Here is a 13,300-nt window from a genome sequence, read left to right on the forward strand (position 1 = left end):
CTCCAGCAGGGCAGGATGTATATATATATATATATATCAAATATATAGGAAGGGGCGCTAATAGTGATTTATAGTCTGTAAATGATGAATGATCTCAGTCTATTCTTTTTTGTAATTCAATCTTTTAGTAGAAAGAGATACAATGATGACCCAGAAATCTTGTTGTCTTCTCTGAGACCGTATGATCCACGTTGTAACCTTTCTCTCTAAGGAATTTTTTGTGTGGATGACCTTTTACTAGAAATAAACCCTCGCACCAAGGGAAGTACACCCAAAATATAATAAGTCAACAGTTCATGTAAACATGAATATATATATTCCAGTATACAATCTGTTTGGATAAAAAATCTTTACAAGATATTTTTCATAGCAAAAAAGAATAAGAATAAAGCACAGCATATGTTTTACAAATGTTTTATAAAAGGTTTCCCCACCTTTACATTCTTTGATTCACAAATTGTGGGGACCCAAAACAAACGTGCTCAAAACTGTACCCGACACGTTTCGCCCTAATAAGGGCTTCCTCAGGGGTAGTTTTAAAACTACATTATAACAAAAATGCAGGAGGTGGTGGGGCTTATTCGCGGGCCGTGGCAGGGGGCTCCGATAAACAAAAAAAACTTGGGGAAGGGGCCGGCCAGGGACAGTGTGGGGAGGCCCCCTATGTGTGGGGGCCCCGGGACGACTGCCCCTGTCACCCTCCCTATAATCCAGCCCTGCCCTGGCTAGCAACTGATGAGGCGTCTGGCATTTGTTTTGCCTGTTATTTCTCTGATAGAAGGGTATGGCTTACTTTGATATTTTAGGAGTAAGCCTCCATTAGATTTTTTGACATTATCCAAATCAGACACTATCTTGGCTCACTTCCAGCTAAGAAGGCTTCCAGACACCCCTCTGAATTTGAAAGGAAGTGTTTTACTGCTCCCCTGAAGAGAACGCATGATTTATACACTATATGGCATACTGCTATATACAGTATTGAGACACCAGGATTGACCCTCCTCCCAATAGAGAATACTAGGAAACAAATAGGGAAAGAGTCACAACTAGCTCAGTCTCCACCTCAATTAAAGAAAGCAATTACAAAATTTACCTCCGATAGTATTACACACCAGATAAACTTTCCATCATGTTTCCTTTGTCCACCCCCAACTGCTGGTGAGATCCTGGCCAGAGATGTACATTCCTCCATTAATGGGTGGACCTGCCTGAAACTCAAGTCATTTTGGGATGAAGGTCAGAATCTTCTGACTTCATTCCTCTTGTGCTTAAAGGATCTCTGGATTTTCGGTCTATGTTACCCTCTAGATGAGACTGAAAAACATTCCACAGAGCAGCCAAATTGCATGGAAACAGTGAGACCCACCCCACACTACTTCTCTCATGTTCTATATTTGGCATATTGCCCATATGGAAAAAATGACATACCATTTACATGATAATGATAATAAATTTGTTCTGGTCTGGGTGCCCTGGCTAGACCTTCACCCCCACAACACTGGCCCATCTGTCTTATATAGATTCTAACTTCAGTGCTTACCTCACCGTCACCGATAACACCTCTTTTATTACATAGCTTGGCTTTCTTATATAATATGTAATCTTAGGTTGCAACCTATCCTTCCCCCCTCCCTTTCCCACTCCTCCCCTCTGCATTTCCCACTTTTTGTCATCACTTGTTAACTTTTATTGATGAAATTTGGATACCACATCCTGACTCTCTCCAGTCTTTGTTTATATATTCGTTTATGCTCTGCATTCAACTGTTCTTCACAAAATAAATAAAAGGATAAAAGGGAACCAATTTGCAGAGAAAGGAATCTGTCCTCTCTCATAGGGTTGAGAAGAACAGGCTAGAAGAAAACCAAACAGATGGAATCCTCTTGCATGGCCAGCTCCCAGCACGATTTGCTCCCCACAGCTCTGACCCTTCCCCGTTACTCCATGGGTAGGAAAATAAGAAGGAAAGAGAGGACCACTATAGTGTACTACCTTCAATTACACACAACTACAACATATAGCTGTAGGTACACCGTACACTTAAGGGTGTAGGCCATGATTAGCCCCCTTGTTTATGCACTAGTTGTTTAAGCACTTACCACTTTTTAGCATGTAATGTCTTCTAAAGAAACTTTAGGATTGTACTAGTACCCTTTTCTGAGTACGAGTAAGTTTATTCAGAAAAAAACAGCCATGATTCATCTCACCTCTTCGGATGTCCCTCCTCAGCTATTGTAGCACATCTACAGCTTAGTTCACTCCAGCGTCTTTGGAGTTTGCAAACAGAGCCTACCTGTACTGACCTGATGACTTTTTAAATGACTTTAAACCAGCAGTGAGGGATTAGAAAAAAGCAGCATAAAATGTGGCACAGTGCTGAGCAGCTACAGTATCATCTGTATATTACCTGTCATGTTTCAGTGGGTGTTCAGGTCTGTAGTAACTTACTATCAGCTAGTATAAGTGTAACCAAAATCAGAGGAGTGGAGTCTAACGCACCAGTGGCTTGTAGGCAGAACCTATGGTGTTGATAAGTGTCAGTGGTATGCGATGGAGGTCAGTCTGCATGGCAGATAACTTAACCAGGTTTAAATTGGTTTATTAACTGCCAGAAATGGTTGCAGGATAACACAGGGTTAATGAAAGTATAAAACAGATGTATACAGCAGGGATATACGGATGTAGCCAGGAACATATAGGGTACATACAGGGTTAGTGGATATTCAGTCTAACTAGTGGTAGTTGCATCATATGGATATATCACCCAGCGGTGGTAGTATAGTTCCACTTATGTAGGCAAATAGTTTCCGTTATAGTGAGACACTCAGGGGCACGTCCTGTTTCAATGGAGAGCAAAGATGAAGGTTGCGCTGATAGTCTGCACATGTGCAGTAGCACATTTGGGTCAGAGGTCATTTTGTGACATCACCACAGCTCCATCAGAGGTACGGAGTCCCAGGGTCTGCCTCTGCCCAGAATCTCATGTCCAGACACTCATCACTTAGCATAGTCCGTGTTTTCTCAACAGTTGTTCTGTTTGCCCTTTCACTCACACCATTCTGTTCAGGGGTGTAGGCAATCATTAGTTGGTGTTGCATGCCATTCCTCTTTAGAAAGATAGCTAGATATTTTATATCATATTCTCCACCATTTTCGGACCTTAGCACTTTAATTTTTAGGCCGGTTTGAGTTTCCACTAGACTCTTGTTTTCTGCAGTTTTACTGGTTACTTCACTCCTGGCTTTCAGTATACACGCATCATTCTTGTAGTGTCATCTATAAGCAGCATGAAGTAGCAGTAACCGATCATTGAGTCCACCTCCATTGGTCCACACATGCGTGCACTAGGAGTGGCAATTGGTCTGGGATGCCTAATGGAGTGGTTGGGGTCCCGGTAGGACCTCACTGTGGAGTGTGCTGGGCAGAACTTTGACCCAGGGAGCCTGTGTTGAGCCTTCCACTGGATGGATTTGAATGAAAACTTCACAGAGTGTTAACACTGGATCCCAGAAGACATACTAGGGTCCTGTTCGGACCTCCGTTGGTGGCAGAACTTTGACCTGGGGAACCTGTTCTGGGCCTTCCACTGGATGGATTTGGACGACATCACATAATATCACATAATAAAACTTAATACCTTGAAGATTTAAACCCGGGCAACGAGGGGGAACTTCAGATAGTGATAAATAAAATAAATTACAAATACTTACACAATGATCAATTCATAATAAGTCCAGAACCTAGTCCAAGGACTTCTATTGGTATCACAAATGTGATTGTTCTGTACTTATTATGGGTAATCAGTGCAGCCCTTCTGACTAGTGTTTTACGCTCTCAGCAACACCCCACATATATTGTGATTGTGTGCCTTCTTTGCATTTGACAAACCAATTTTCAATGTTTGTAGAATATAGGACAATAATTGCACTTGGCAGACAGACAATGGATGTGTCTTTGGGCAACTGGTCCATATTAAAGGCCCAGGTGCTATGTGAACCATATACTGTCTTAAACAAACATGAATGCTTTAATAGCTCGTCTTTTTTTGTTGTAGTAAGCAGACCAGAGGATTAGCTGACATGTAGTGGTTAATGTTTTTTCATCTTAAAACTGAACTGCATCTGTACTGATGATATCAGCACTATTTATGGGGTCAGCAGCATATTCATTGATCCAAGTATGACAAACAGCAACCTGTGACCAATCAGCTTTATCATACTGCGGCAGTAGCAGTTTCATACATTTAAAAACTGGCAACCAAACTGTAACAAATACTTTATTAGAATACAATTTGCGAATTTGTAGATGCAAAGTTACATTGCAGAATCTTGTACAGCTTTCTCTACATAAATGCAAAGCAGATGGAAAATTAGGACCTGATTCAGTCGCACGTAATGTAGCCGCATTGCGTTCCAGAGAAAAAATGCACATCTCCGCCTGTATTAAGAATTGACCGCATCTATGCCCCTATATCTACTTGTGAAAATATCTATCATCGCTAAGTACCTGACCTGTCCTTGGTGCAAGATCCATCTGATGGATATCTGTGTGTGCTCACCTAATGAATACCCTGTAATTCTGTTTACATGGAACACATCCTATGTGTGAACGCCTCATTGCCAGCTAATTACAGCCACTCAGTCACAAGTGGTGATGCTGCTGAGATGAGATGTGTACAACTCAGAATCACCAGTATTTGCTCAAAGATGTCTATACACGAGATCCGCATGTAAAGAAGACTTGCATTCAGCTCTGCAGTAGGCACTTCTTGCCTGATTCAGAGGGACACGCTATTGCAGCCATGATTGCTTCTTTTGGTGCAGAATCGGCTGCGTCTTTATGCTAATTCCGTGGACGATAGTTCCTAGTGAGACACCCACCAGCCGTGGCGCTAATCTGTCTGACTCCGATGCATGCGCAGACTGAAAACATCGGTCACTTGCGTCTGACATCACTACTGCGTCCATCTCTGAATCAGACCCTTAGAGAACAAGCGATAGAGGAGAAGCCATTGGAAACATGGATATATTCAAGTTATGAATTCTTAGCACTGAATATGTACTATCACTTATACATAATGTTCAGTTTTCACTCTTACAGTAAGCAGCATCCACAAAAGTAAAGCTGGGTACACACTATAAAATATATCCTACGGTATATCATTCTGGCGTGGATCAGAGCGATATATTGCGCAGATGGTATAGTGTGTACGCACCCGATCACACACGCACGGCGGTTGTTCATTGCCAGTTCAGTGACAAACTGTTGCAAACATGTTGTTGCTAAGCTATGGGTGGATCTTTTTCCTCTCAGGAGACCCAATAGATACACAAACACACACTCACATACACACATACACTGTTGGATTAATCTTCTTTTCTTTCATCTTGGTTTCTCAGTCTTCCTGACCAGCATATGAGAGGCTGTGCTGCTGAAGTCTAGGGAGAGGAGGAAATGTTCAGCTGATTTAGGGAGTTACACTCAGTCAGTATATATTTATCCCTCCCTTCTCCATTTCATGGAATCAGGAGCTGGGAACACAGGGGCTTATGGGATGCCTTATAAAGACCTGTCACTGGTGTGAGCGAGGTGAGGCAAAGGGGGATTGGGCAAACCTAGAGAGAGAGAAGCAAAACAAGAATGTGTCTGATATCAGAAAGGAGGAAAAGGGAGGTGTAATTTTATACAAATAGAGAAGCAGTAAGCAGTCAGAGAGAGATGAGAGGGAGAGATACAAATATCTGAGGGTGATATTTAGAAAGGGAAGGCAGAGGAGGTAGTGTTAGGCTGACATCTCCATCACTACAGGATTTAGCAGTACCCAAGCCTATCAGCTCATCAATCTGCACTGCAAACATGTTTCCTGGCTCCCAGGGCACAGATGAGGGAGGATCGAAGAGCAGCCATGTCCCTGAACAAAACCCTGCAGAGAAAAAGAAATGGGAAGAAGCCAAAGTATTCTATGATAATCTTACACCTACCAAGAAGCCAAAATCGGTATGTACTAAGAATGGCCATAATTATTAGATGTTTTCTTTCCAACCCATACCCCTCATGAAATCACTAATTGCAATACAGTGACAACTGAAAAGTACAGTCACTGTATATCATGGACCTTTTTATCTTACTGCCTTTTCCTCTTCATGTTGTATTTTGATGTACATTACTCAGTGAGGGGTTAAACTCTACTAGGAAAGATCTGTGTGGATGGCTGTATATGTCTGTACAGTGAGACAGAGGACAGTGACAGAAGCTGCTATTTCTAGTGCTCATGAACACGATTGTATTGGTATAAGGCTGTGTGACCTTTAGCTGTAGTACTATCAGCAACTTATGTGGAATGGGCCAACAGCCAAGGTCATTGACCTTTGACACTTCCACAAAAATAAAAGGCATGAAGCCATATATACATAGACTATAGCCTGTGTACATGACTCCGCATGTATATAAACATGTCTATATAGTGCCAGTAATAGCCAGTACACTTTGCTTGATACCAATTTCTCTGCCATCTCCTGTCAACTGTTGATCATTTGTATTGCATCTTGTTCTACCTATTATTTAATAGTTTTGTTAAGCCTCTTTCTATATGCAGATCGGAGGACAAAACCCCATACTTATCTTCAATAGCCCTAAGATTGGCAGTGAGCCAACCCATCCCCAACACAGCTAGTTAAAACATGTTGGAGATGATATATCTCAAACTAACCTGATCATAATTTTAACATCTGCACTTGGCCAATTTCACAAATAATCTAGCTTTAGAAGATATTACTAGGGATGGTCAACAATGGCGGAGGTCTGATAGTTCTAAGTCTGCCTCTCTTATCCCTGCCCCCTTCTGTGTCTCTCATTTCTACCCTGCTCTTTAATCCCTGCACCTCTCTTCCCCCATCTCTCTTTCATCTCCTCCCCTCCCCCAGTTTCTTCTTGCTCTTTCATCTGCCCCACTCCCCAACCACATCTCTCACATCTCTGTCCCCCTGCCCGGGTTTGGTGGAATTACGGGGTGAGGGCAGATTTGTGGGGGCTGGGTGAGAAGTGAGGTTGTGTCTAGCAAGCAGCCAGTGAGAGCTGTGAAGGGAGAGCGGGGGCAGAGCTTTCCTGCAGCTCTCTAATGTGCAGCTGCTAGATACATGGATTGCAGTATTGAATAATAGATCATGTCACAAAATACAAAATCAGGCCAAGGTCTGATTTCTACCACCTCCAAATAACTAAAAAATAAGTAATTTTAGTGGGGAACAAAATGCTCAGCAGATGCCAAGTAAATGTACCCTCTCCACCTCTTTAAAGTGATTAAATTATGCAAAACGAATTAAATTAGTAATTTAGCATTTAGAAAGACATTTGCACTAATCCAGTGGTTCCCAAACTTTTTTGAATCAGGGCGCCCTAGAGTATCAGCATTGTTGTCACGGCAGCCCTAAGCCAAAAGTTTGTTATTGAGAAATTCAGAAAAAAATGTAGTAAAGTAGTATAGTGAAGTAAATTGGTCTTACCTGTCATCCTTAGGTACAGTTATGTGGTGGGGACAGGTTTGCGCTTCTGTTTGTCCACATATTTACATTACATTGATCATAAATAATTTGATTTGGACTTGGACCACCAACCTGAGGCACCCCTGCAAGGTGTTCCAAGGCACCCTAGGGTGCCACTGTGTACAGTTTGGGAACCACTGCACTAATCCATTTTGATAGACAGATAAAATAAAACTACTGATGTTTGCTATGATTTAGTCATATCCCTCAATCATTCTAGTTTTGGTCAGACAGTTATGATTTGAGGATTCTTTCCATCACAATCAGGACTGCATTGTCCCGATCTGCCCATCAGTTGAAGGTATGACCCATTTATCTGCTCTGTATAGCAGAGTAGTGGTGAATGGGGGGATGCAGTTGAAATATCGGCGTGCGAGGTGCTAGTGCCCAGAATGCCGGAGCCATAATCTCACCACCAGTCAGAATCCTGGTGCCAGCATCCTGACCACTGCCATCCTTATGGTAAGTAGTGGGGTTAGGGGGAGGGCTAGGCACTAGGGGGGAGGTTTAGGGTTATGCACTAGGGGGAAGGTTTAGGGTTAAGCGCTAGGGGGGGAGGGTTAGGTTTAGGCACTAGGGGGGAGGTTAGGTTTAGGGTGCGAAGAGGGAGAGGTAGGATTAGGATTCTTACCTGACAGGTGACAGTATCCTAACCCTGTTGGGATGCCAGCATTGGGATTCTGACCGTCGGGGTCCCGAGCGCCGGCATCCCGTACCCAACCAGTGAATGGGTGCTGCATGCATTAAAAAGTGATTTTGAGGGATCGGTAGGGACGCAAAAGGCTGTATGGGCCCAGGTACTAAGGGGCATGGATAAATCAGGGAAAAAAATAAATACTATACACTATGTCACATTTGTCCCCCTCAGCATCTGTCAGGCCCCCACCAGGCCACTCAAACAAACCTGGGCCTGGGGTTATCAGTACCCCCCCCTCTTTCACCCCTGGACATCAGAAAGAGAGTAAGGGAATACCCTCAGATTTTTGCCCATGCATCCTTTGTGATATGGACCCAACCCTTCAACATCATGGCACGGTCCCTATCATGATCCAGTTGTGAGGTATGGTTTACTGCAAATATTAAATGTTAGCAAATCATGCCTCCCAACAGATACAAGTCCCCAACTTAGACAATGAGCCTGCATCACCAACCAGCGGCACGTGTACACAAGAACATGGTACTGTCAAACTAGAGCATGGCCACCCCCTTGTCCCTTCAATCCTACATCTCTGCATACCTACCACTGGTACACGCCGCATTGACGGGGCTCACCTCCCAAATGTCCTAAACTGAAGTAAATCTCAATTCTGGAGTGTCCTGTCAAGTTTAGGACAGTTGAGAGGTATGGCTAAATAATATCAGTGTTTTTAGAAAGTTCAATGCATATACAAACATATGTCAAACGTATATCTGTGTGCATGTGTTAGCATTTTTACTAGTGTTTTTTTCAATGGGGGTCAATTTGGCTTCCTCAATGTGTTCACTTGCGGCAAACGTGCATTTGGAAAGATATACACAAATGCAATGCACCTGGACGCTAGTAATAATGTCTGTGTGGGAGGGGGCAGTAAAAGCTGGTTTTTTTTTTATTGTTTCTACCCATTTACATGTGTTGTGATAAAAGATGCTAGTCAAAACAAACTGTACAATAATGCAATTAGGTGCTCTCAGCTCTTCACCATAGCTGCATTTATTAAGTTGACATTACTACCATTCATTGCTGCTTTTAGGTGTTCTCAGCACTTCAATATGGCTGCATTTGTTCTAAGGACATTACTACCTGTATTTGACTACTACCAGGTGTTCTCAGCACTTCACCATTGCAACATTTATTACGTTGACATTACTACCATTCATTGCTGCTTTTAGGTGTTCTCAGCACTTTGGCTGTATTTTTTCTATGGACATTACTACCTGTATTTTATTTTTACCAGATGTTCTCAGCACTTCACGGTTGCAGCAATTATACTGTGGACATTACAACCTCTACATTAAGGCATTTAGGTGTTCTCAGCACTTCACCATAGCTGCACTTAGTAAGTAGACATTACTACCATTCATTGCTGCTTCTAGGTGTTCTCAGCACTTCACCATAGCTGCATTTATTATGTAGACATTACTACCATTCATTGCTGTTTTAGATGTTCTCAGGATTTCACCATACAGTAGCTGTATTTATTAAGTAGACATTACTATCATTCATTGCTGCTTTTAGGTGTTCTCAGCACTTGACCATAGCTGAATTTGGTTTATGGATATTATTACCTGTATTTTACTACTACCAGGTGTTCTCAGCACTTCACCATAGCTGTATTTATTAAGTAGACATTACTAACATTAATTGCTTCTCTTAGGTGTTCTCAGCACTTCACCATAGCTGCATTTATTATGTAGACATAACTACCATTCATTGCTGTTTTAGATGTTCTCAACACTTCACCATAGCTGCATTTATTCTGTTGAAAGTACAACATGTACATTATTGCAATTAGGAGTTCTCAGCACTTCACCAGTGTAGACATTACTACCATTAATTGCTTATTTTACGTGTTCTCAGCACTTTACCATAGCTGTATTTATTAAGTAGACATTACTACCATTCATTGCTCCTCTAGATTTTCTTAGGACTTCACCATAGCTGCATTTATTCTGTGGACATTACAACCTATATATTAATGCAAATAGGTGATTTCAGCTCTTCTTTCAAAGCTTTGTTTATTAAGTAGACATTTCTTCTATGGACATTATTACCTGTTTCTACTTCAGGGTCCATAGGGGGTCCACAGGGTTGACCTTGGGGTATAGGTTGGGAACCAAATCCGGGCACCATGCAGTTAAAGCTTTTAGCTCCCAGGATGCACTTGGGTCCACTCTCCCTATAACCCCGCCCCCCAGCCAGAGGCACCTCAGTTTAAGTTGGTGCCCGGCCGGAGTCGGTTCACCGTTACTGCAGGGGGGCTGCTTAGCAGCCCCTAAGCTTAAAATTTATTTGAAAGAGTTTTATTTTATTATTTTTTACTACTCTTCAGAGCGGCAGCATCAGACTGTCCAATGGACGTCTAAGCTGCTGCTCCTACACCCCGCCGGCGCTGCGACGCCAGTACAGATCTGGGGATCGCAGCGGGACCCCAGAGTCTGTACTAGCCGGGCTCTGGAGGAATCCCTGGGCTGCTGCCGGATCGATGGGGACAGGTAAGTTGCATGGTTACCGCTTGCGGTGACCCGCGTGTACATGCAGCCTTATGCCTCCGGTCTCTGGGGACAGACCGGAGGCGCTAGCGGTGGCGGCGGGCTCCCCCTCCATGGAGGCATACCCCGCGTGTCCACAGCCCACCAGGGATTATAGCGGGAGCCGGCATCCCGGGGGGTTAATTGCTAGCCAGGGAAGGAAGCCTTCCCTGTCTAGCGGCTCCTCCCCTCAGCTCAGCGCGCCTTTCAATACTACAGTCTGGCGTCGCTGAGCTGCTTCCTCCGCGGGCCACGCTTCTTCTGAGGTCTCCAGTGGCTATTTTCTCTCTGTGGTGCTGCAGAACTCCTAGGATGTCAGTGAGCCCAGTCTCCCTGCGTACCTGGCCATTTTGGGTGAGTGTACACAGCGCTATAGCCTTCCCAGACACTGAATCTGGGCAGTTGAATGTAGCGACATTGTGCAGTATATTATATGTCATGCAAATGTATGTATATATATTTTTCTGCATTGTATGTGACTTATGCTAGTGCTGACTGTCTGTACTTTATTCTCTCACCTGTCAGTGTATATCTATCCCTTTTCTTTATCTGCCCTAATACAGGTGTACCTGGGGTGGTTCTGAGACCTCACATATATATACTTGTTAATATTTGTGAGGTTTGTCACATACTGTTGCGTGCTGCACGTTGCCATATTTTAGATGGAACTGTGAGTTGCATACGCTGATAATGGGTCCCTGCAGCTAATCTTAGCGTCAGTCAGGACCGGTATGGCGCTGCTTAATATTTCCGTCAAGATAGTCAGATATATCTGACCAGGAGATTGCACACGATACTGCACCCATTATTGCTATCCTGCAAGTCATAGCCTGCAGGTAGTAGTGCGGAGGATTTTAACTCAGAAAGGTTTATGTATGCAGCACCATCTGGTGCCGGGCCCCTTGCACGACCCCCTTAAAGGGCGGTTTATTTCTCAGGATCCTCTCCTTTGAGGATCGCCGGGCGGGCCCCATTGTCGTCACTCGCTTGGAGTTACTTCACCATACTGCCCTTTTGAACTCGGGGTATCTCGCAATTTTTTGCAATTTACCCCTGTGCAACAGACTATCGCTCCACGCCAGGGTTTTTCACAGTACATGAATTACCTCCGATACCACATCGGTCTGTCATTCCCCTTGCAGGGATTACCACAACGGCCACCCTGGTGGATATCGTTTTCTACGAAATACTAATTGGCGTGATATACGCCCTGTGGTTACTTCCCAGTGGCTCTGCCGTGAACTGGATTGTGTATTCGGTCCTTTCCCTCTCACATGAGGGGAGCCGATTTCAAGTATTATTATCCCTGCTTTGGGGCTGGTAGCCAGGTTCATTCTGGATATAGAGAATGTCGATCCTGCACCTGTATCATACATCTCCCGTTTTCTGCCCAGCGGGTGGATCTCATAACGGGAGTCTGGCTGTCGCCAGATATGAGGAGTCACAAAGGCCTCCTGTTTCCCATTCCCTGAGGGTCCTCACAAGTAATGGAAATCCCCTTCTGGGATGGATTTGTATGTTAATCGTCGGGTTACAGGCATTAATACGCCTCCCATCCCGGCCTGGAAGGATTTTACGGATCCGTAGGTGGTAACTTTGCCTGAAATCAATGTACTCGTTTTCAGGGCCTGTTGCCCGTCCTACCATGGCCATCGCATGGTGATGCTTTTGTGACGTTTTTCCCCTCCATCACGTTTGGAGTTCAAATATCTTTTGCCGCTCACATAAAATATGCAGTGGTCATATGTGGGATTACCTACATTGGATGCCGGTCTTCTAACCTTCAGGGTTTCGGCAGCGACTGTATCCGCCGCAATACCCTATGGCTGCGTTATGGGAAAGCAGAGGTGCAGACTCCTTCCATGGGGAAGATCTTGTTTGGTCCTGACCTTGACAAGATCGTTGCATCATTGGCAGTATCACTAATGGGGAGATACCGTCTTTAGCTACTCCCACTACATTCGGACTAACTCTGTTAAGTCTTTTTGTCCTCAGGGTCAGCCTAAAGGCCTGTTTTTTCCTAGGCTGTCGGCCTCCATGGGGGCTACCATATCCAGTGCCGAGCAGTCCTGGACTTCCGGACGACCCTGTATCTACACCTGAGGATATACCTTCAGCCTGACGGGACAGGTCTACATCTGGGGAATTCCAGAGTGAGGTACTGATTCTCAACGGCCTCTCATTGCTCAGGCGGCCTCCTCACAGGCATTATTACATGGGCCCTTCTTCAGACCCGATCAGGGCCTTACAATCCCAGAAAGCTATACAGTCTTGGCGGTAAGCAGAGCTATTTCGGCCAACCTCACTATCTCAGTGAGGGACTGGTTGTTCTACTTTCTTTCTGGGGCAGTGACCGACTGGTCCTCATTTGCCTATACTCTGTCTCAAATCCATGAATCAGATTCCAAGGGTGCCTGGTCTCAGGTGGAATCGTCCATGCTCCATCATCCGACGTTTGGAACCTGGGGATTTTATGGTATATCTGAGTATTCAGGATACGTACCTACGGGTACATACAGAGCCCTCTCATC

The 13,300-nt window shown here is 44.1% G+C and overlaps 1 protein-coding gene across 1 annotated transcript in view; it reads left to right on the plus strand.

Annotated features, from left to right (window-relative positions):
* Positions 1-5,415: 5,415 nt before the first annotated feature.
* The window catches only part of NT5C1A (5'-nucleotidase, cytosolic IA), a 71,050-nt gene continuing 63,165 nt past the window's right edge, over positions 5,416-13,300 (plus strand). The window contains exon 1 of the mRNA XM_088481030.1: positions 5,416-5,997. Coding sequence (XP_088337156.1) covers positions 5,857-5,997 — 141 coding nt within the window. The 5' untranslated portion in view covers positions 5,416-5,856. The remainder of the gene's footprint in view (positions 5,998-13,300) is intronic.

This window comes from Taudactylus pleione, unplaced genomic scaffold, assembly GCF_031769625.1.
Source record: "Taudactylus pleione unplaced genomic scaffold, aTauple2 ptg000260l, whole genome shotgun sequence".
Lineage (NCBI taxonomy): Eukaryota > Metazoa > Chordata > Amphibia > Anura > Myobatrachidae > Taudactylus > Taudactylus pleione.